The sequence below is a fragment of the Diadema setosum genome, chromosome 6 (assembly GCF_964275005.1).
Source record: "Diadema setosum chromosome 6, eeDiaSeto1, whole genome shotgun sequence".
NCBI lineage: Eukaryota > Metazoa > Echinodermata > Echinoidea > Diadematoida > Diadematidae > Diadema > Diadema setosum.
This window is the reverse complement of record NC_092690.1, coordinates 15,201,874-15,226,485: the sequence shown is the minus strand read 5'-3', so window position 1 is coordinate 15,226,485 and position 24,612 is coordinate 15,201,874. Positions and strand designations below refer to the sequence as shown.

Sequence of the window (24,612 nt, the reverse complement as noted above, 5' to 3'; positions counted from 1 at the left end):
GGAATAAAAAACACATGGAGAAACAAAGTTCAAGTACTAAAGAGCATTCTGTAGGTGACCCTTTCACTGTGTAACATATTGTAGCAACCTCACATTGCTGCTACTTAGCATACTGCCCCAATCATCGCAATTGATGTCTGCTCAACAAAAATACGAAAGTAATCTCTTGGTGATGCAGCGAGAATGATAAAAGTGTCTTCCGGTGATGATATCACGTTGGCATTTGGCCACCCGAAAGATAGTTCATACATTCTGTAATATTTACAAATTTCTGAGGACAGTCAAAAGATTGTCCTTTAATACATAACTATGTCAGGAAGGATGTCCTTAAACTCAGTTTCACATTCACGTTATTTTGGTATTCCTACACAAGGACTACTGGGGTGGCTGTATAGTACACAGCTGCATGAAGCTGCAGTCACTGGATTCAGATTTTTAGAGTGGTTGCGATTATCAAGCTTACCTACTTTGAATATTTTGCAAAATGCTTGTGAGCAGTATCTCAGCTTTATTCTAGTAAACTTGTACAAAGCTTTTCCTTTCAGACAATTATAAAGTGTCATATATAGACTAATAAATGACACAACAGATGTTTCTTTCATTGCTACATTATTCTCTGGAAAAACCTCCTTGGGAGTTTGAAAATTCCTTGACAATAGACACATTCAAAGACAAACAGATATATAATCATGTAAAACTTACATCAACATGTTTTCAGTAATTCAAAGAAGCACTTGAATTTGTAGAAAAGTACAATATACATTAGCAGACTAAGTTGCATTGAATAAAATCAATTATAAAACATTAAATCAGTAAGGGGTTTAGTACAACTGAATTAACTGGCAAGAAAATTATAATGAACAATTTATACTTAATCACATATGTTGGCATCCTAAATAGACAAAGCAGACCATTCTCTATTTGTTTTAATACCATGGATGGGCCTAGTCAAAGCTCAAAGCGATGACAACCATTTCTTGTGGTGAGGTGACTGCAACATGTGAGTTTCTTTATTCCTCTACGAACCACCAACTCAATTTGCTATTGACATTCATATTCATGAACAAGAGAAGGAATCTTCATATTTGATGATGACACTGTGCACTATCATAAACTACTCCATGGTATGTTAGCAAATGTTCTGATGAGCAGCTGACAAATTATGTAGTAACAATCTGATAAGGTATGCATTAATAGTGCTTTGTTTCAATGCCTCCACTAAATGTAATTTTTGTCTTGGGTCACATGGTCCTTTCAAATATAGAGTTGTCCAATATCATCTGTATCAGCCTCCTTAATGGGAGACAAGATGTGTAGAGACTACTCCAGTCAATCAAGATGTGACAGTCCAGTGTCAAAGAGCATGTTGGTATACTTTAGTCCAAGGGCTGTGTGGTGAGTAAATAATACAAGTCCCTGCTACATGCAGCTATGCAGTCGTCATTAGAGATCTTCTTGACAGAGTGACGATGAACAAAATCTGGCAATATTCCAAGATCAAGTCTTCAGCTCCCCATGACAAAGGCATCTGATACTGTGCATATTAATAGCAAAACTGGGGTTCTTAATACTTTTGAAGATAATGGTCTCAGTCTTGCTACTGTGCTGCAACACGGCTAGTTAAATCATGATAAGGCTCATGATCTCAAACATCCTGCCTAGAAATCGTACAACTTTATTTACAAAAGGAACATCAAAACAATCCCGTACAGGTCCAGTTCATGTTGACTGTAATGATTTCCAGGTGATAATACTCCGAAGAAATTAAGTGTCATGCATTGGAATACACAGTGTGTTCCTTCATTGTCATCAATTTGCTCATATACAGTATTTTATCTAGCCTTTATATCTTGGCTTGGCAGTGAAACTCCATGGCATCATTCAAAATGATATCCACCACTGAAGACAGGAATACTTCAGTTTCATCAGATGCAGATATGCTCATCATACAGTCACTGGATCAGACATTTGAACAAACATAAGATGGCACTGGCAGTGTTCCGACTCCACTCTCAAAAGGCTATATACTCATAGCTCTCCTAAAATGTCCATACCATTGGTAGATCCAATAAACTACAGAATTGCATCCTTTTGCATAGTGTCAGTAGGCATTTCCAAACAGGATGGAGCACTCTGCAATCCTATCCCAGCATCCTTCAGAACAGACCCCCACATAACACTCAGCTGGTAGTCTTGTTTCCATAGATTCAAGTACACAATTCATGACCTGAGTGTTTGGGAAGGTCATCAGCAGAAAAACAAACAATCAGAACTTCTGTGAATCTGTCACAGAGGCGGGGTGAGGATCAGTTTATTCTCTTTCTCATAGTTTCAACAAGAACTGAGAAGAAGTCATTACAAAGTCCCTTACACACAAAAAGGCTGGTTTGTCTCTGTTAAAACCTTGGACTGGTTGTCTGAATTTCTTTCAAACTTGGGTTAAAGATGGAGTAACTGTACATGTGTAGGACATATTTGTGGACCTAGGCCAGGTTCATGCTCAGTTTGCACTGCACACAAGACAGCTCCTATGAATGCTAGTCATGGACGGTGTCTTGACAGATGGCTGGCATTTGACGAATCCTTGATATGGAATCAAATCACTCAGCAATACAACCACCTTCCAATCCAAGTCAAAGCCCTACTCCTGTTGGATTTATACCATGGCAACTCACTGCAAACACAGATATCGAAATCATACCACCTGCCATGGTTTTGAGAAGGCAGCATGCATCACATACAGTTCGACCTCGATTATCCGGTCATGTCGGGACCGGCGCTCAACCGGATAAGCGAATTGGCCGGATATGGGATACACAATGTTAATGTACATAGCTGCCGTCCAAGCTGCCGTCCCAGTGCACTGGCAGCTAGGCAGGTAGCATACCCCGCAACGGTGGTGTAATCTATGCGAGCCTGCGCAAAATTGTAGTCCCTTCTTCACAAAAATAAAGTATATCTTTATGTGAAAATCATACATGTTTTACCTCATTAGATATTGAGAAACCTATCATGCACATCTTATGAAATTAGTGAAATAGATCCATGAAAGTCACTGTTTTTTTTCTCAATTTTTGGATGAAAAAAAAAAGTCCTTCACTGCGTGAACGCGTCCGGATAATAGAGATTTCCAGATAAAAGGAGGCCAGATAATCAAGGTCGAACTGTACTATGTTTAAAATCATGATCACTACCAAAATGCTGATGGTTCAAAGGGTGCTTTTTTCAGCTTACCTCTAGCACAGAATTCAGGTTTTCAAACAACTTTCAGGGAGTTTTTGGCAGTTAATAAATGCAAAGCTGTTTTGATTATGGAGTTAGAAATGCATTTCTGAAACGCCAAAGAAAGTGTGATTGGTTGATAAACACAGTCGTTCTGAAACGTGTTGACTGCTCAGACCTGCCAAAGCCAAACACTGTTTACTACACAATTAATATGCTCCTCGGGTCAAACTGCACGATGGAGCCGCACAGTGACAAGGCCTCCCAATCGACTCACAACAGAGTTGATAAACGCAACAACTCGGGGAGGCGTTTCCAAACGCATTTTGATTAGTTGGTATTGGAATGCATTTCAAACATAGGAAAGATGATGAATGCAGCCTTAGAAACCCATCCATGTGTGTAGTAGCATGATCTTTTTTTTAAATAGAAAATTCAGTTGTTTTCACAAGTTTTTCTTTTCTTTATTTTGTACTTCACCATATGGAGTAGTGTTCGCTTCACTGCAAAGTGCGGTTGTCAAAAAAAAAGAAAAAATCAACCATCCAACCCTATTTTCATATGGCCCGTTTAGCCAGTACAACTTTTTAGAGAGGCAACTAAAGCTCTCCTTTGATGTCATGCACGGCACCATCGAGAAGTTATGCGTTCAACTACAGGTGTTACCCATGTGCTTTGACAAAAGAGAGCATCAATAATCGGAACTAGCGCTCTCACATCTAGAAATATTTGCTCCTACTGCAATTTGCTCTCTCTTTCAATGTGACGGCAACAATGAATTTGTGTACCTTGAATTGGAGCAGCGAATCAAAATGCAGTGTAAAACACAATTGTAACAGTAAATAGTTTAAATACGCGCTGGAACACGCTTTAACGGAGTACTTTATTTGAAAGATCAAAATATCCCTTATTAAAAGATAGAAAATTAACATGCGGAAATGTGCGCATTATAGAAAAAAAAATTAGGTTTTTAACAGGGCCTAATTTTCATTTCCTTTCGATTTGCGAATTACGAAGAAACTAGAAATACATGTTAATAATATTGAATTCTTTCCTAAACTATTCTAAATCAATTCGAGTATTTCATTTAAAATTTTGCGGTGAAATAAAGCTTGTAATTCAACGAAAGGTGAAATGCATTCTTCGTCTCTGAACTTCGTCTTGCAACTAGAGCGGTGCCGAGCATGACTTCAAAGCGTAATGGAATGCTAGACACCCCATTGTAACGCCTTGAACCCAAACATGTGTTAGCATGAATTACGAAGAGTTGCCACTCCATCTCTGTAACACCTCCCTGGTCAGGGCCAGGGGCAGCAGTGACTTCAGACTGCTACCTGTAGCAAGGCAACCTACTTTAGGGAGTGGCTCTTAATTTTATTACAGAATACTCTCCAATGAAATCACTCACCAGCATCACAATGCTTTTCTTCTAGATAAAGAATGGATCTTACGTTTCATTATGTTTCTTTCTGGCACATTTCTTCAGAGATTTAGAAACATCATTTTCCCTGAAATTTGCTCCCTTTCATACTTTTATGTATATAGATCGATCTAAATTCTAACAAAAAGCACAATAAGAGACATGCCAATACAAAATGCTACAAATAAAGCCTTTAATCTATAATTCAGCTTTTGGGACTTTGATTAAATGTTACAGTCTAGATCTAAAATGTTCCCCTATGGACCTCATGGTCCTAAATGCAAAACGTAATTTAAATGCCAATGAACATATTCCTCCATAACACAATGGCTGTATTTATTGACTTTCCTATGTTTGAAATGAATTTCAATACCCACCATCAAAACACATTTGCAAATGCCTTTCAGATCACGTTTCTTGAGGTGTTGCATTTATCATCTGTATCGTGAGTAGATTGGGAGGCCGATCACGGTGCAACTCTATTGTGCAGTTTGACCCATGGAGCAGAGATGTGTAGAACATAAGCAGTGGTTGGTGTAGGCAAGTCTGAGCTATAAATGTGTTTCAAAACGACTCTGTGTCTATCAACTCTACAGAAACACATTTCTGGCTCAAACATGCTTGCGAGGGCACTTTTATGGGCAATTCAAATATGTGTTTCTCACACCATAATCAAAACAGCTTTCCATTTATCAACTGCCCAAAACTCCCTGAAACTTGTTTGGAGACCTTAATTCTGCACCGGAAGTGAGTTGATAAATACATCCATTGTTACTTTGGCATGGATGTGGTATGTGTGGCCTACAATCATCACTGCCAGGTATTATTCTTTTAACACTGACTTTCACATTACAGGTGGCTCTCACTCTCCAGACTGTGATCCCAGTGTAGATATGAGAGAGAAGGAAAAAGGTGATTGGCCAAACTTCATCCAGGAATGATGGCATCCACCAGCTACACACTCCTACACCATTGTAGTCCTAGCATTCAATGCTCATTACATCCAGGCAGTATTCCTTGAGCATGGTGAAATATTCAAAGTCACAGCATCCATGCCACAGTCACTAGATGCAGAAAGAATTCTTCGTTGCAATGGCAATTAAAGCAATATGTATGTAGTAAACCTAATGACATGGCAGTGCTTCTCTCCTGCAGTAACAACAATGCCTTCTGAGCAAACAGGCAAAATCCATGCTCCTTGTGCATGCAGACTGGCAGCGTATCAAATCGCCATGGAAACACATTCCCCTCTCAGGAGATATTTCCCTCATTGAGGCATAGGGAAAGCTAACAAGAAGCACGATCTCATCACTGAGGTAATCAAATATTGATGTAACCAACGAGAGACTATGGAGAGGAAAGAAGCAAAAGAGAAATGTAAGACAACAAAGTGTTTTAATTCCAGGTTACCAAGAAAGCTAATCCATTGTCAGGTGATATTAGCAACCAAAGTAAAGTACTGTCATTAGACAAACTTTGCTTCAAGGATGGAACAGATGAAGTATTCATTTTTATCTCAACATGTCTACAACAATCAACACATAATATAGCTGTGTTCGTATTCATGGACATGCACAGTCTATTGAAGTACAAGTCATCTTGAATTACAATAACCCTTGGAAGATCCATCTGATACAATGTATGTATCAGACATATTAATGAGGGAACTGGCTTTATCTTAACACTAGTTTTTGACATTGCTACAAAACCTGTAGTTGTATATCACAATACATTAGATATGTGTGATTTTAATGCCTTACTATAAAAAAATCACATAACTTCAGGCTGATGGTAGAAAACAGTGCAGATTGAAATGCATGGGTTAGTTGTGTGAGACTAGTGTCATTTGTTAACAAATCATTACTACTCAGATTTCACAGCTTTTGGGAATAAAGCTATGGTTTTGTTTGTTTGTTAATAGATGGTATGATTAGTCAATATCAGGACCATCAAAGTATTTAAATGGCTCTTGAGGTGAATTCCTAATCCAAACCTGCCTTGACACCCACAAGAAATAACTTTTATTTTGTTGAAATATGAAGGTTTTAAATGCATTCACCTCTGCTGAGGAGGTTATGTTATTGTCAGCACTGGTTTGTCTGTTTGTTTGTCTGTCTTAAAAAGTTAGAAATGGATTTTGTCGACATTTTGAGAAAAAGTTGGTAATACAGGGCTCGACCTTAACTTTTTTTCTAGGAAGCCAGCCGGGCTCCTCAGGGACCTTTTTAGGGAGCCAAATTGAGTTTTAGGGAGCCACGGTTCCCTCAGTCACAATCAGCAGTAGAGGTCTATTGTGTGTTAACCTGGTGGAGAAGATTTCATTTAGATATAACATGCATTTCTCCACAGACACAAGCCTGAGATACCTTGTTCTTAGTCTCTAACACACAGTGTGTGTGTGTGTGTGTGTGTGTGAGTGTGTGTGCGTGCGTCGCACGTGCGTGTGTGTGTGTGTGTGTGTGACTGTGCCTGCCACGTGCACCTGCGTGTGTGTGTGTGTAGGTGTTTTGTGTGGTCCCTCTCCCATTCCCTTGTGTAATTTCTTACCCTGGTCTGATCATATCGTCTTTCTTTCTCGGTTCTTCTTTTTTTTTAGCTGCAAGGTGTGGGTTAGAAACAATTATGTAACGCCACATGTTGATTGATCAGCAGAGCTGCCAAGCTTTGGAAGCACAAATCCGTACTCAGCAGCTCCAAAATCCGTATTTTCCACCAGAATCTGTATTTTTTCCATCTCCCTCTTTTTGCCATTTTGAATTAAACTCGTCGACTTATAAGGCCTACAAGCTCTTTAACATAACATTACGACACATGCTGAAGTATCGAGCTGGTCACCAGCACGATAAAGAATCCAAACTACGCAATGTTCAGAGTTGATTGATTGCTTTCTCTCAATGCATGTGTACAAGACTACAAGTGCATGTATGTACACCTCCAGAAACTTGCTGGGCTGGTTATGGAAGCTTCCACTATCTAGCAGGGGAGGGGGAATGCTTTCATCTTCTCAAGAAAGCTTCTGTGTCAGTGAATGCAAAACTCTGTTCGCTGTTTCCAACTATTGTTTACTATAAAACATAATCATGCGTTGTTTTCAGGCTTTTTAATTTTACTGGATTTTAAACATCAGTATTTTCCAAAAGTACCGGTATTCCAATTTCTTTTACCCTAACTGGAATCGGAAAGTCTGCTATAACGATGATCGCAAAATGCCGCGCTGTGTGTGGTTGCGCCAATGTGCAAACACGTGGTTGTACTTTCAAGTTTAAAGGAATGTGCCATGTGCTCCTGCCTAAGAGGTTACTGCAAGTTCGATGGATCGAATGCGCCATAGCTGAGCTGATGGCTTGTTTACGGTAAACATGCAGTTTACATTCGATACGAAGAAGTCATTACGTTTTTCACGAGGAAAAACATACAAAACAAACAAAAAACACCTACGAACGAATGTTGATAGCCAAAACTTTGAAAAGTAATAAGCAGTTATGATGAGCATGAACTGAAATTAATTGTCATGATTTTGCTGTCTAAGCAGGTGATGACTGCATCTCATTGGACCTACTCATAGTGAATTTGTCTTGGCATACGATACCTTTTAAGTATTTCTGTGATTACCTTTTTAATTGACTGATTAATCGATCCTTTTTTATTGTTCAGGGAACATAAGATATTCGATTAAGTACACTATATTCGACTGTTTGATGTTTCCTACTATATGGGCCAAAAGAAAGGCTATAGAATCACGATATCTTTGCAATGATTCCTTTAATTCAACTAATGAGCTGGTTCTTCGATCGATATTTCCAGGATATTTACACGCTGTTTATTCCAGTGCGCGCATTCTTTCGTCTGGCACGCACCTGGGTGTGGCACCTGCTTTTGTGGAAATTTCCACAAGGGGAGAGGGGTGGGTGTCAAGTTTCTTCGAGCCGAAGAGACTGCGCTCATGTATTCAGTATTTCACAATCTCTTCTCTCTAATTTATTGTAATTCATGCTTTCCCCTTATTCTTTGCTGATATTGAACATTTAGATTTAACTTTACGAAGGTTGGTAGATCGTGGATCTTTTTGTTGTGAGGTGTATGTAATTTTTTTTTTTTAATCATTCTTTGGAGGGGAAAGAACTTAGAAGAGTAAAGGGAAAGAAGAATAAGAGGGAAAGTGAAATAAAACGAACGGCACGTACGCTCAGCATGCAGAAAGCCGTCTTTTTATACCAGCATAGTTTTCATCATCACCATCAGACATCACTCAGATCATTTTAGCCTTTTCCTATCAACATTAAGAAACACGCACAGTCCTTCGAGATAAAAACCCAGGAAAATAAATAACAAATACAAAGTATCAACACCTACCAACACAAATACATTTTTGTATTTAGAAAAGACAACACACGTCGCTTCGATTCAAAAAAGTATTGCAGCAAAGTGGAGAAATCGCCGTTACGGAAATAACAGTGCGAGACACTTGAAAGAATTACGTTTAAATATTTCAAAGTATAAAGGGAACGGATAAAGTGATAGAAAATGGAAGAAATCGTACCAAACGAGGTGTGAGAAACGACAGAAATAGAACGATAAGTTTAGTAGTAAGTAGGATTTAATAGGCCCTAGCAAGTTTGCAGCACCGAAATCTACGCGAAAATTAATACACATTGGAAACTCTGTATTGCGACGAGATCCTTGGACCTTGGGATCATCAAGAAGCGATACAAAACAAAGGAAATTAATTCATTTTGACCGGAAAATAGTTTGTTATAAGTATTCTGATATATGAGACCTCCTTTAATAGGCCTAGAAATACATCGAGTTTCCACGATACTCGCGGGAAAGAAATTAAAGCTCGAACGCTTTTCACCTGCACATGCTGCAGTGCACATCAATACACGAACAGAAACTCACCTCTTCCTTGCAGAAAAATGATGCAATAACGTTACAAAAACACACACACAACACTCTAAAAATCATTTCGCACTTGGGAGGCAAGGGAAAAGCGGAAGAAGTAGAAAAAATGAAGCAGACATTGCACAACGGAGCGCTTCTACCCCGAATAAAAACGAAATAGTGTACTGTTTATAGTGGCAGCTGGCTACAGTGTGTAGCTTAGCGATCATACTCACGCTCCCCAGCCGGCCACACATGGGGATACCACGGCGATCGATGTAAACATCCAGGGTCCGTAGGCGACAGGGATTCAGGCGCGCGGAGTTCCGTTCGGTGTCCACAGTACGCAAGCAGCGAATTGCATGTGCGCACACTATTCTATAATAGAAGATACGAACACACACACATCGGGTACACACACACACACACACACATGCGGGCAACGTGGGCCGGCTGGAGAATGAAACATGTTCAGCGTGTAGTGTATACAGTATTGCAATTTCAGGGATAATAACTTCGAGCGTCAGGGCTCGCTGCGCGCGCCGGGGCCGCTCGCGCTCGTCGATAGTGTGAGTGTGTACATAAACTATGATTCTGTCTTGAAACGTGAGGCTCTACGGCAAAAAAAAAAAACTTAAGGAGCCAGCCGGGCTTTTTTCATACATTTCTGGGGAGCCCGTAGCGATTCTGGGGAGCCAATGGTCCCCGGGCTCCCGCTAAGGTCGAGCCCTGTAATAGCCAAAGGAACAGACGATTAAATTTTGGTAGTGATACAGATCACCGTCTGGATCTAGGAATTTTTAAGAATTTTTTTTACTGATACTTTATCATTAGGAAATAGGGCCAACACATGAGTGAATTCTAGCTGTGTGTATTAAAGTACACTGAGTGTGTGTTATTAGGCACAGCAAGAAGCTGTTAGTAGAGACACTGGAAAGAATACTTTATCATTGGGAAATAGGGCCATTTTTAGCATACTGTACATATGTAAATGGGTGGAAATGAGCTGCTTGGTGGAAGTCTGTGCTCTCCAAGTGCTTTCCCAGTCACCAATTGTTCTCTCAAACTACACTACATCACTGGCCATGGTGGAGACAAAATTGCTATCATTCACTTTCAAATTTTCACAACTAAATTGCTGGAAGTAATAATGGTGGTTTGCAAATAGTCTGTGGATTGTGCAAATGTTGACTGCATAAATATAACATAAATGTAGCACCAAATGGGCTGTATTTATAAAGCTTTGGAGTACAATTTACAGCCCATTTATGTGAAGGATATCAATGAAAAGTCTAAATAAATGAACATTAATTAATAACAACATCATCAAAAAATCTTATCACACATTGGAGGCTTCTTCTATTCTGCCTCTGGACTGTCTTGAGGACTATAATAGGGATATCAAACAGCAGTTACTATGGTGAGCAGGGACAAAGTCTACAGATTGAACCCAAGGAATAGAGTTAATAGTACTTCTCTTCTCCTCATACCGTTGATCACTGTGCTGTGTTTAGCAACCTCTCAAGTAAATAAGGCTCATAAACTTCTCCTGATGAGAAGCATCCTACAGCATTCAAAGGCAAAAGTTGATTGGATCACTGAAAGGTATTATCACTAACCAAAACAGTCTGTTGAGTCTGATTTTCCGTTTATGGCTTGGTAATTTCCCTTTGGTGTGCCATGGTCTCTTCCTTAATCTATACAGGACAGAGTACTAAAACTTGGAACACTGACTATCAATGAAAATACTGGTTCAAGTGATTGCTAGACCATGTCGAGTCAATGATAGGGCTTGAATATTTCAGCATTGACTAGAATCTCTGGTGCATGCACCCTTGCCTCATATCAATCAAAGTGTGGTGTGCATGGCAACTGCAAAACAAACTACTGTATAAAGACAGGAAGAAAATGAAACATTGATTCTTTATCATTTAATAGCTACGATAGTTGCAAGAACAGCAGAAGTGAAATCATAGCTTTCTGAGGGCTTGGACTGGTTTGCATTACACTTTATTTTTCATGCATAGTTCATAATTTGAACTTAAAGGGATCATATAGTTTTGGTTTAGACCTAATTTCAGGTTTCTAACATTTTTGATGAGATAATGAGAAACCTCTTATGAAATATGAAAGAGCATGTGATTCTATGAGGAATTCAACGTTTATTTGATGAAAATTGGTTTTGAAATGGCTGAGATATCCAAAAAGAGCGATTCTGATAAAGTGTGGGACCCACACTTTATTACGATCGCTTTGTTTTACTTTGTTTTTGGATATTTCAGTCATTCCCAACCCGATTTTCATTAAAAAAACTTTGAATTCCTCTTAAAATGGTATGCTCTGTACTATATCATAAGTGTTTTCTTGGTATCTCGCAAAAAGTTAAAAGCCCAATTCTCATCTCCACCAATACTGCACTATCCCTTTAACTGTTAACTAATTAACTGTGTAACTTTTGAACCTTGCCAAATTGGACACATCTCATACTAATATACTACCATTGTACAATGGTTTTCAATAGCTTTAAAAGCATTCTTTTTTCCCCCCACAGAGATACTGGTGTATAGTTCTGTGTAAACTTCTTTACGTTAGCCAGAGATATTAGCTAATATCAGAGTTGATAGATATGTTAATAGGCATCCTACAGGAAATTGCCCTCAAAGGGAAATCTGTTTGAGTGAAATCAGCAAATGAACAGAAATGGATTCAAAGAAGTTCAAGCAAAATTAAACAAATTGAAGAACAAAAATTTCATTGAAATAATTGCAGAGAATGCTATGCCAATCATTGCCAGCAACAATGATAATTGTAGTAATGTAATCATTGTTTTTAATATCCTTTTAATTTCTCACCCCTGTCATGATGCCTTGGAGAAAATTGTAGTGATTTGTATTGATGACGTAATGATGCGTTGATATAAAAATGATGCACAGGATAGAGTGCGTTAGTGGAGGCGTAGCGCACTCGAGGGTATTTACAATTGTGAAACATGCACGAGGCAAAGCCGAGTGCATGTTGCACTACATTGTAAATACCCGAGAGTATTGTGACGTCGGCCGTGGATGTTAGTGAGAAATTAATACAAGCACACGTGACTCATTTCAGTGCTTCCAATTGGCTACATTCTTGAACCCATTTTATAAAGGTGGACAGTACTGTAAAAGTGGAAATTTTCGCGGTGTTGAAATTTTCGCGCATTTCGCGCAATCAGAAACTAGCGCGAAAATAAAAACACGTGAATATTTTTGCTTGCCATACGTTCCTGTGCGTGATGTCTTGATTCCGCGGAATTAAAAACACGCGAAACTCTTCTGACCCGGCCTAGCGCGAAAAATTAGTCCCGCGAAAATATCCACTTTTACAGTAACTGACTTTGTGCTGACATGGGGCATTAACACCTATTCCTCAACATGTACTGCTTTCAAAGGCAGTAAAGAGAGGGCTGTCTCCCATGTAAAAAATTGAGTATTCTTGAGTGTATCACAGCTATTGATTCCTGCTTCATCTTGTGAAAGTGTGATCTTTGACCAGAGAGAACAGTGAGTGGCACAAAGTGACACCACTGTGAACTATAAACATGCATCATGACAGGTCTGTGGTTTCAACTACATCTCATAAAGGTACTATACTGATAAATCAAGCTTCTCCTTAAAGGCAGAAGCGCGTCCTAGAAATTTCAACTTTCAGTTGTAGACAGTCTTCGGAATAGGAAAAATATGGATCAAATTTAGATTTTCTTTGCGCACACAGTTAGCAGCTGGAAAATTGTAAATATTCCTTTGAATTCAAACAATGTATCTCTAATCCTCATAATGTGGTCATAGTCTTATCAAAATAAATTCAGATATCACTATCCAGGAGTTGTATCTGACTCTGAAGCTTTCTTGCACTTTCAGCAAGCCTGCACTGTTTGACGGAAATGCAATGTCATATTTTCAAAGCATAAAACTGTTCTCTAAAAGTTTTCTTACGTTGTTATGACCAAGAGTATGCTGGTTCACTTGCATGATTATCCATTTCGAGACTATAGAAAAATAATCTTTGACAATACGTTACTCATGAAATATTTATCTGGCAACTGTACAGCCAGAAATGTTCACATGCTTCTTAATTTTGAAAATTTGTGACAGCCAAGATTTACAAAATTAAAATAAATGTAAAAGTTCTTGTCTACACTATAATGCATTGGATGCCAGTGACAATTTGCAATAATTTCATACCACAAAAATTCCTTGCTTTACAGTATTCATTTCAGAAGGGAAAATCTGAGGATAATTGCAAATGTCCCTGGACAGCAGCAAAAGAATATAAAACACAATGATAAAACTAGAATCTAGGCTGCACCTATTCAGAGAGAGGGTGAATGCAGCTGAGAATAATACAAACTGGACCATCACAAAATGGCATGACAGATCAGATCATGAGCATTCTACATGGTTACTGCACCTACAATTTTGTGGAGCTGAAATTCATAGCCACAGGTGTATCAGAATGCACATAAGTGAGATTAGTTTGTGTATCTTAACTTTTTATTTTCATTAACATGGCTTTAAGAAGAGTTTTGTAATTTCTGTTTATTCGCCCATTGATCATGAAAATCTTGTACACTGGGATTTAAAAAAGGAACTTCTCAAACAATAATCAAACCATTTTGTAACTAGAAATGTCACTATGGTAACTGGTTCTCCTAGGGAAATAGTGGCATTTTGAGGAGTTGACCTTGACCTTTGGCCCCTAAATTCACTCGATAGTCCCTGCCAATCAGTACATGTATATGTACCAAGTTCCATAAAGATACCTTGAACCATTTGCAAGATATGAAGAAAAAAGTGAAACTTTAATGATTTCACCTGACCTCTTACCTTTTGACCTTTGACCTCATGACCTGAAACTCTCTCTGGACAATCTTCATTTGGTAGTATATGAATACACTAAGTTTCAAGAAAATACCTTCAGGAATTGCATTGATATGGGGAAAATAGTAAAATGTTGAGCATTTGACCTTGAATTTTGATAGAGATCTGTGACCTCTGGCCAATTTAATAAAAAAAAAAACTAATCAAGTAATTGTCCCATCATATGTCATCCTCTTACAAAATTTGGTGAAATTTGCCTCATCCAATCTTGAGATATCGCGTAAATGGACACAATTTCATGATTTGACCTTGACCTTTGACCTCTGACTTCAGCCGATTTCACCCAAAATCTAATCAAGTAATTGCCCCATCATACTTTACACCTGGACCAAGTTTGGTAAAATTCCACTCAATATTACTCAAGTTATCGCGTAAACAAATGCGGACGGACAACCTGAAAACATAATGGCCCGAATTCACGAAGGTGGTCTAAATTTAAACCATGGTTTATGTAAATTTCTTCTGCGTAGATATGATTGACAGATTGCGTACGCTAACAGGCATCCAGTAAAAGAACGTGCATTTATGCGCGCATGTATTGGTACGCCTATTTAACGCTTATTTTAGACCATGGTCTAAATTTGTACCATGGTCTAAGTTTAAACCGCCTTCGTGAATTCGGGCCATAGCCTCCAGCACCCTTCAGGCAGAGGCATAAAGACTAAACTTTGCTTTTCTTTTTTTTTTTTACTAAACCTATACATCAAAATCTTAAGGACAACAAGCTCAAAGAAAGAATTAGCTTTTTCAGCCCTGTAAGCAATAAAACATACAGTTATTACACTCCCTATCACCCTACAGATTCCCTCCCTGAGAAAGAATTTCAACTTGAGATCATTCTCCTCAACACTCAAACTGTTTGGGCAAGTGCATTCAAGTAACCTTATCTCGATACACGAGTGCTTAGTTCCACGTATTACATTGCATTTCAGGTGCAACCAATACAAATAATGTGGCACAGTGGGATTTCATGTACAGCATGTTATTCTCTGCATCAGACATTTGTGCGTACTTTCTTCACTACAATGGGTAAAATGCATAGAAAACTATAACAAGATTCATTAGAAAAATTGTGCGATTGACAAATATTTCCAGGGGCCTGTTGCATAAAGTGTTTACTAAACCTGAGAAAAACTCTGGTAAACACAGAAAACTCCGGTTAGTATGGTGCTGCCATTGACTTTTGAAACACAGGAAAAGTTCTGTTACATATTAACAATGAGTATTAATCAGGTAAAAAGTTTTATGCAACAGGCCCCAGGTCTTGCTTATTACAGTCATATTGCTAGTCAGTACTAATATGAGTTGTCCTGGAAATAACTTAAATGCTCGGGTGGCAAGTTTGATTGTCCGATGAACTAAAGTTTCTTGCAATGCATGTACTTTTCTTTAATAGACACTGGCTTTGATGTACTGGCTAAACTTAATGTATCAGAAAAGTTGTACTAGTTCCATGCCTGAGAGAGAAAATAATATCGTACAATAACAGCTATACCCTTAGCACGTTACAATGGCACATGTGAAGAATGATTTACCACAGCACTGAGTGAGCTGGGAATATATAGGTTGTTTTTAATCATGGTTTAATAAACAAAGGTGTTGCTGAGCAAATCAATGAAATTCCCTTTAAACGAAGTGAAGGGACAGCTAGCTTTACTTCATTGAAAACGATTCATACAGATAAGGTCTGATACATGATTCAGACATTTAGCTAAAAGTTTGTATCAGAGCTGCAAATAACCTTGTCAACATGGAAGCTTGGATAACAGACTAACAGCAAGTTCCATGTTGAATTCAAGTGTGAAAATATGCAAACGGTGGGGGACTTTGATCAGCCTTGAATCAGCAGCCTTCCAACATTCATGGTAAAGCTTGATGTCTGGTGTCATTTACTCAAGTCCCTGGCACAACACCTCTGTGGCGACAGACAAAGGGATTAGTCTTAAGCCTCTGGGCTATCCTCAAGGTCTTCTGGGATCCATATTTTGCTTCTAGCAACATCTGAGACCAATGAAGGCTGTGCCACAGAAACCCTGTGTACTTGCTGGGGATATCAAGTTGATGTAACTTCAAATGCAACACTGGAGGATCTGATGTCATATTGCTTGAGAGAATCACGTTTGGTACAATCCCTTTGGTCTCATTGTAACTAACATTCAGAGCAACATTTTAACTGATTTTAGAGGAAGAAAACATCTTCTTAGCAATTTTTAAACCAAGAATATTTCACTGTTGTTAACAAAGTTGTGAATTATCTTCATTGCAAAACACCTTACAGTGTACATAAATTCTAGGGAACTGGTATCATTATTGACATATTATTCTGTGAATCGTGTAGGCCTATGAACAGTGGTTAGGAGAAAGCATGATAGCTCCAGGTCAAACACAAAGATTCTGGAATTGACTCATAATATTAAATGGACATCCTTAAGTGTTATTCCTTTGTGATTTGCAGAGTGTGTACAAGTGCTGGTCTTGCTGTTACACTGCATTACTCTCCGACTGTACATTTTCTTTGTCAATCTCCTAGTGATACTTGTAGGCCCTATACTGGCTTACAATGTATGTATGAGAGCTAACTACAACAGAAAACAAATAAAATCTATGAACATGAGAATATCCAGCTAAAATAAAGGGAGAGTGGTTCCAGGATAAATGAAAAGTATAAGAAAAAGATCACATAAAGTTAACACAAGCAGATATCTTCCTGATTCCTGGATCCTGTAAATCAGAGATGCTTCACATGGTCTTCAGTTAAATTTCTGAAGGGGTAAAGGGGTGGGGCCAGGAGCACAAATACTATTATTTACAAAGCATACCATCCTTTCCATATTAAAGCATACTTCATTAAACTGTCCCTTGGATATGCAGCAGTAGAATAAAAGGCAGGTGAAAACCTCAAAGAAGGGTCAAGTAAAACACACAAACACAGATGTTATACAGACACACACATAAACACATTGAGGCAACAGGTGTATGATGACCCTTGGCTACACAAGCTTCTCCATCAGTCATGAGAAGTGAAAGTTCGATATCAACCTCACTCAGTGAGCTACTAGAAAAAAATATAAAGATGGCATGCCTGGAGTTATCTTGGTAATAAATCTGTCAGTGTCAGAAAAAGTTTATTGACCTGACCTGAGTCAATGTCAGACTGAAGACAGATGGATGAGGAGATGATCTCTAAAATGGTACATTGTACCTTGGGTTCTCTTTCCTTCACGAAGAAAGCAGTAAAAGTACACATATTTTTATTTACCTTCACTTGAATAAAGTTATACCACAGGAGGCCATTCTAAAACAGTGTTGTTGTTTTAGAGGATAACTTCAAACACCATGTTTTGTTCAATAAGTCTCAAAAAAAAAAAATGCTAGTAGGACTGCCCTGCAGTGAACTGGTATTCCTCCAAAAGGATGGCAAGCCAGGACCTTGACCTGTCATGTAAAAGCAAACAATTAGCTGTTTATTTCTATCCCAACAAGACTTAAATTAGCACTGGACATTTCCGAAGTACATTAAGTGACCATTATGGCACAATTCTTGCCTATTTAGTTCTATCCTGTCATCTCTACTGCATTACAACTGGAGATTCATACCTGAAGCTTTGACTAAAAGTTGTGGTTGGTTTTTTTTTTCTGCAAGATTACGGATTTATCTTTTAAATTGATCTTTTACCACTACCACTCTGTGTAAATTATTGTCCATTTCTACCCAATACTCAATACCAAATTACGTTGCAGACGGACACGTACCTCCAAAACATGATGCATCCCGTACGCTTCAGATAACAGTATACAAACTGTAGGATTTTTGTGCTGCTTAATTTTGCTAGAGACTCCAAACTGTAAATAGTTTGACAGTTTAGTAGAAAATATATTGATTGTATCAATATACAGAAATACTGCCTAATAAGTTGGCATCTGTATAGAAATTGACTGCCTAAGAAGCCAGCAAACCATAAAATCACTAAACACTATTTAACCCTTACTGTGCTTTGTCTGCCAACTGGCATACACACTGGAAGGTTCTTGCTGATCTTCACAGATGTCTGAAAACTCAATGAATAGTGATACCAAAGTCACATGAAAGGCATTTTGTATACATCAGGCTTGTTGTTAGTTTGACTACATTATTGCAAGCACTGTAACCCTGGTATTTACAATTATCTAGGCATGTATGTTGTTGCTTGAGACAATGGGATGATAGAGATTGTAACAGACACTCTAAAAGTGTAGTATATCTTAATTCAGAAGAGGGGGAAATAGTCTGGAGTTGTTTGAATTGTACAGAGGAATGACAGAAAACTTGCAAACACATTTTAGGGCAAAGCAGCAAAGATTGAGGAATATTGCTGAGACAGAGACACCTGCTTGGGGTTTGGAAATCAGAGCGATAAATTGCTTTAACATCAGACACTGAAATGTGAAATCTCTCTGGTCTGAACAATCCTCTCTAGGGTCCGGCAAGGGAAATTCAGTAAAAATAGACCACTTTCTGTATCCAGAACAATTCAAAACAACAAATGAGAGCTTATGCCTGTACATACATACATTTCTTCGAAAAGTACCTTTTAAGACATAATCCTGAACTGATACACGCTGTGGGTACCACTTCGGTACTTCTGACATGAATGGAGATATTTCCTTCTAAGTCCAGGAGAGCTATATCAAGTTTAGTGAAAATCTGACCATGCCTTTTCAAGAAGAAGATGAGAATGAGAAAAATAGGGCCCCAACTTGGAACCCTACCCCCCTCCCCCCTTAAGCCCATCCCTGAATCTGCCATGAACAAACTAGAAACTACAATCACCAAAATGTTTAAAACTCATAGCACTAGCTCAGCTTATCTCTTCTGGTTCTAGATAGAAGATTCATAAAGATTTCTTAAATTGGGAGCCTTTTGGTGAAAATCTGTATTGGGTTTTCAAGAAGAAGATGAAAATGTAGAAAGTTTATGCATAACAGGTGACGCACATTGAGTGATTGCAATACATGTAGCTTACTTGGCTCAGATGAGCTAAAAACAGCATAATTGCAATATGCCAAGGAAACAGCAGCATGTGGGACTCCCCCATACTCCGGCTGAGCATGCCTCATGCTTTCCACCTATGGGAGGGATATGTGACAAATGCAATGCATACCTACATTGTAGAGTGTATAATAATTTTACTAGTAACCAGACATGAGCACATTCCCTTGTATATTCAATTTGATTTTTCAGGACAAACATCCACATGAGTGACAGTGAGGAAACACGGAGACCACTCTTAGCATAAGAGAGACAAGGCTGTTTACACATCATCCTTACCGTCCATTCCTCCCAGGAGTTTGATCCTCCTCCCTTGTTGCCACGGTGATGTTGTGGCTGTACAGGGGATGCCCTGGTTGTCATGTTCACCTAGCAACCTACAAGCAAGCGTGTGTCCAGCATAGAAGCTTCTCAGATTACTGTAGACTGGATGAATGGAGTTAACAACCTGTATGCAAATGACACAAGAAAGAATATCATCATTGCCTGAGAACATACATAGGTACCTTTACTGAACATTTTCAAATTAAACTAGATGCTTTTTGATATAATGCAAGGGTTAGACAAATTTATAATTGATTTGAAATTGGTAATATGTTGAACTCCACTACTAGTTTAACTTAAAACACAGCATAACAAAGAAGTACAAAAAGGAAACTGGTCAACTGAAATTACCATATTGGCATTACATGTGAAAGAACTTGTTCAAACTTAGCATTAATTGTAGGGAAACTTAAGTCCATATTTTTTTTTTTTTATATTAAACAGTACCAGCAAATCTTGTACTCTTTTTGGTGCAAAAGAAATTTCGCATGCTTTCCTGAAAAAAATGATACCAGTAATATATAAATATATGAATTTGAGATAGTCTTGTCACTGCCTTATAACCCTCACATTGGTATATGATAAACAGAACAAAAAAAAAAAAGAAAAGAAAATTCAGCTACTCCTCTATGAAAAATAACGAAACATATTCATCATTGCCTAATCGCAACAATAACATAATGCCTAGAATACGAAACTGTTAAATCTTTATTTTTAAAGGATGTTAAAAGGACGTTTGATGGTGTGGAGGGTACAATGGATGATTTCAAGTTTGGTGCTAGTGCCAGTGCTGTCTCAGCACTAGCACTGGTGATAAATCCGAACTTGAAATCACTTGGTGTTGGGAGTTAACCTAAAAATTATGACGTATTTCCAGTTGCTGGTGCTGGCCTGGTGTTGAATGTCATCTCCTGAACCGAGCTCCACTGTTTGTGTTGGTGATTTACATGCTTTTTCCCCACTGGCCAATACTAGCCCCCAAGGATTATCATTTTCATCATTTTAAGTTAGATGCTGGTGCTAACACAGCTGTGAGATACCCATATTTACGTCCATTTAAAGTAGATGCACGTTGTACAGTGTACATGGCGAAGTCTATGCTAAAGCAATGGTCATCCTCGTAATGTAGACTATATGGCATACACAAAAACTCTAGACATGGCTATATAAATCTGAGCCTGGGAGTAAAATCAAGATAATTGTGTTTTAAAAGGTGAAATTTGTCTTCCTCATTATGTGTCTAAAACTAAGCAGTCATGGCTACATCTTTTAATATTTGACTGTGATCATGCACCATCACTTTTTTTCGTCACGCAATTCTCGTGGACTTCGCGGCGGTTTAATGCCAACATCTAGTTTTGGGATTGATCATTTTGATCGGTATCGTTGCGTTAATCTGGCTGTCGGTGTTGGAGCTCAATTCAAGGCAGTTGCTTTTGAGATAGCACTGGCACCAAACTTGATATCACCCAATGTATAAACTATTTTGAGAGTTGTGAGGTGACGACTTCATCATGTCATCTGATCTATTACTACAATATATGTTATGTATGAAAACCATCAAATTTCAAACTCCATCAATAAAGTACTTTTTATTCAAATGTTATGAAAATATATATCTGTTGCTTGTTTCTATTAAAACATAAACTCGCAACATCAAAGTAATGATCATTAGCATTTCAGATGCAAGCCACTGCTGACTTCATTTTTGCAGGTCATAACAGTTATAGTATTACAGTCTTACTCTTAAACACAGCCTTTTCACTGTCTAAATTGTCAAGAGTTTCAATCTAAATGATTAAAAATAGCTTAAGCTACTATCTAGTTTAATGTTCTTGTTCATTTCTGTTTGACAGCTTTTCAAATTGAAATGAAGTCAATATGTTGTCATGTTTATGGCTGATTCAAGAGGTCTGATGACATTGAATATCTATCCAAAAAAAAAAAAAAAAAAAAAGTGTCAGTGCTGTTATGGTCAAGTAACTGAACAGTCTGAAGAATTTAGCAATTTAATTAAAAAGCATAAGCCTTCTTACAGTCCTAAGAAATACTATACAAATAAAGCAGTTCATTTCAGATGGCTCTCAGTTCTCTGGTGTCTAGGAATTTAGGCATCTTGATTTCATGATCAGGTAATCCCAAATGCATACCTCAAAAAAGCATTTTTGCCACTTTGCACTGATTTATGACAGCTGAATAGCATCAGCATGAAATCTGATTCTATAGAGTGGAGTAAATTTATAGTCCTATGCAGAGATGGCTTGATTCAGTGACAAAACAAATCATTCATTTCATCCATCATTCACCTCATTAGACAAAATCAATTGGTCTGGATGAGGAATTGTCCACATTGTAATCTATTTTGAAGTGTCAAATTGATGTCCTTGTAACTGAAATAAGCACATTAGTTATTTCTGATGATCAAATTTGGTTTCAGGATCTAAGTTTTAGGGAAATAAGGTTTTGGTGTCAGTGACCCACTGCTCACGTTTCTCAGTAAGTCGAGCCAAGAAGTGCAATTGCTCCCATGATGGAGCCATTTGATGAAGCCATATATGGTATGTGTTACAAAGAGACATACTTGCATGTAGGCCCTATTACAGTAAGCATTCATATGCTGAGAACCTCATAATCTATATTGAGGTATATTGTAAGATCACAATGACCATATACAGCACTTCTAACAAGCTCAAAGACATCAGGTTAGATGTAAACTGCTTGATATTCAGTCAGTCATATCCAGATTCCTATCACTCATACGGTTACACACATGTAAAGGACCATCTTAGCATGTTTCATGGCAGTCCAGTGGGATTGGAGAATGATACAAAGCAAGCCCTAGACTAGAGACAAATGCCAAACACCTTGAACAATAGATTATTAATCATCTCCCTCGATCATTGCTTTTTACCTCAAGATGATATGAATCCATTTCCCTAGCCAACATAGAACTTGCATCCAAACACTGTAAATGTGCTCTGCCCCTGCTCCCAATCTTCATAGCACATGGAGAATAAATATCTTTATGTGGTGTATTCTAAGGGTTGTTGGTTTGTGTTCCTCTGCCTTGCATTTACAAACAAGGTATATTTACTTGCTCATTCTGGTCTCTTTATTCAATGCATTCAGTAAAGATAAGCAAACTATGACTGTTCGGGAGATCTCTTCAAATCACAGCAGCTATGCAAAACTACACACTCCTTGACAAGAGATGGCACTAGCATCACTTTTTACCAAGAGGAATACTCTTCTAAGTGTACAGTACTAAAATGCATTTACAGTATTGGTGTTAAGATTTATGGTGACTGGAGGACACTGTACACCTTGTAATATGATAACATATGTCAACCCCCCCCCCCCCCCACAACAAAATGATCCGAAAGTCACTGATGGCCCAGCCGAGAAAATTAAGTTGAAGAGAGATCATCAAAATCAGTAAAATCTGTTGCATTTCTGTTTTGGGCATAATTTTGTAGTCTAATGTTTCTTCTATCATCTGCTGAAATTTCAAAGCAAAATGATCAATGGAAAAGCAAGAAATAAGCATTTTTCTGGACCATAATTCTCTGACTTTTAACGGAACAGAATTGTGTCTGAAGATTTGGATTTAGCACTACTAACAATGAGGAAATTATCTTATTGGTCAGTGCATGGCATCCCGGGTTATATATGAAATAAAGTGGAAGAGCAAGGAAATAATAACATGCCACTTTCAGAAAATCAACCTCCTGCGACTTTCGGATCCTTTAGTTGTAGTGGGTCACATATTGACATCATATAGACCATTATTATCAAAGTGTCAAAATAGTTATTAACAACTATCTTTTAAAGAGGTGATACATTGAATGACAAAGTAGCATACATCTTCAAAAGCACCTAAAAAAAAATGAGCAGAATGACAGTTTCATTAAGATCTAAAAATTCAACAACTTTGATAGCAAATAACATGATTTTATGTAAAGAGCAGAATTACTTTGTATAAATTTGAATTATGTATCATATGTGGTATATACCCAATAAGTTTTCACATGAGATGTCCAATATTATTGAAAGGGTATCTTCTGTTCCTTTTATTAACCTGTATTTGTTCCAGTCAAACTGAACAAAAGATGAAATCACATCTTTAAAAAAAAAAATAACAAAATTATAAACTTAGGTAGAAATGAAGAAAGCCTACTCTAGAATGCCACAAGCTCAAAGACTTGCATTATTCTACACAGTACCTATCTACTGTGCCATAGGCAGGTAGATGATTTGTAATCTGTTCTTGTAGCGTTGAGCCATGGTGGCCTAGCTACGTGAGAATGCAACATGTGACATACCTCCTCAACAACATGACACCTCAAAGATATGTACCTAGCAACACAAGGAATGCCTGTGAAATGGCACATAAAATTTGCATGCCATAGGAAAGAAACCAAGGAATACTCATGTCAACCTATACAAAGATATAGTCTATGCTCATTGTGTGTCTGTTAAAACAGTACCCATCGCTCCCTCCTGCGGTTTTATTGGAATTTTAGAAGAGTTTTGTTTTCTGGGAGTTGTTACAACAACATCGCATTAAAGTCTGTTAAAACAGGGCTTTACACTCTCCCCATGTCGCTTCTCTACTCAGCTCTCCTCTTTCTAGGCTCTTCTTCTGCTAGTTGGTCCCTGCAAGGACTACGTACACACGGTGTTACTGCAAACCTCTCTCCAATGACTCCATCATTTACTTCACCATGCAAACCTTCAAACAACACACTAATAGGTTGGCTCTCAAAACAGTGCAACATGCCATCTAAGCCAATATAAGGTTAACAGGAATCCATCATTCC

The 24,612-nt window shown here is 38.1% G+C and overlaps 1 protein-coding gene across 4 annotated transcripts in view; it reads right to left on the bottom strand.

Moving 5' to 3' along the window:
• Nucleotides 1-24,612, bottom strand: part of LOC140229440 (dixin-like) — a 236,782-nt gene that overhangs the window by 107,681 nt on the left and 104,489 nt on the right. For all 4 annotated transcript variants that reach the window (XM_072309692.1, XM_072309691.1, XM_072309693.1 and 1 more), the window contains exon 2: nt 19,748-19,916. In XM_072309692.1, the coding sequence (XP_072165793.1) occupies nt 19,748-19,831 (84 nt within the window). In that variant the 5' untranslated portion in view covers nt 19,832-19,916. The remainder of the gene's footprint in view (nt 1-19,747; nt 19,917-24,612) is intronic.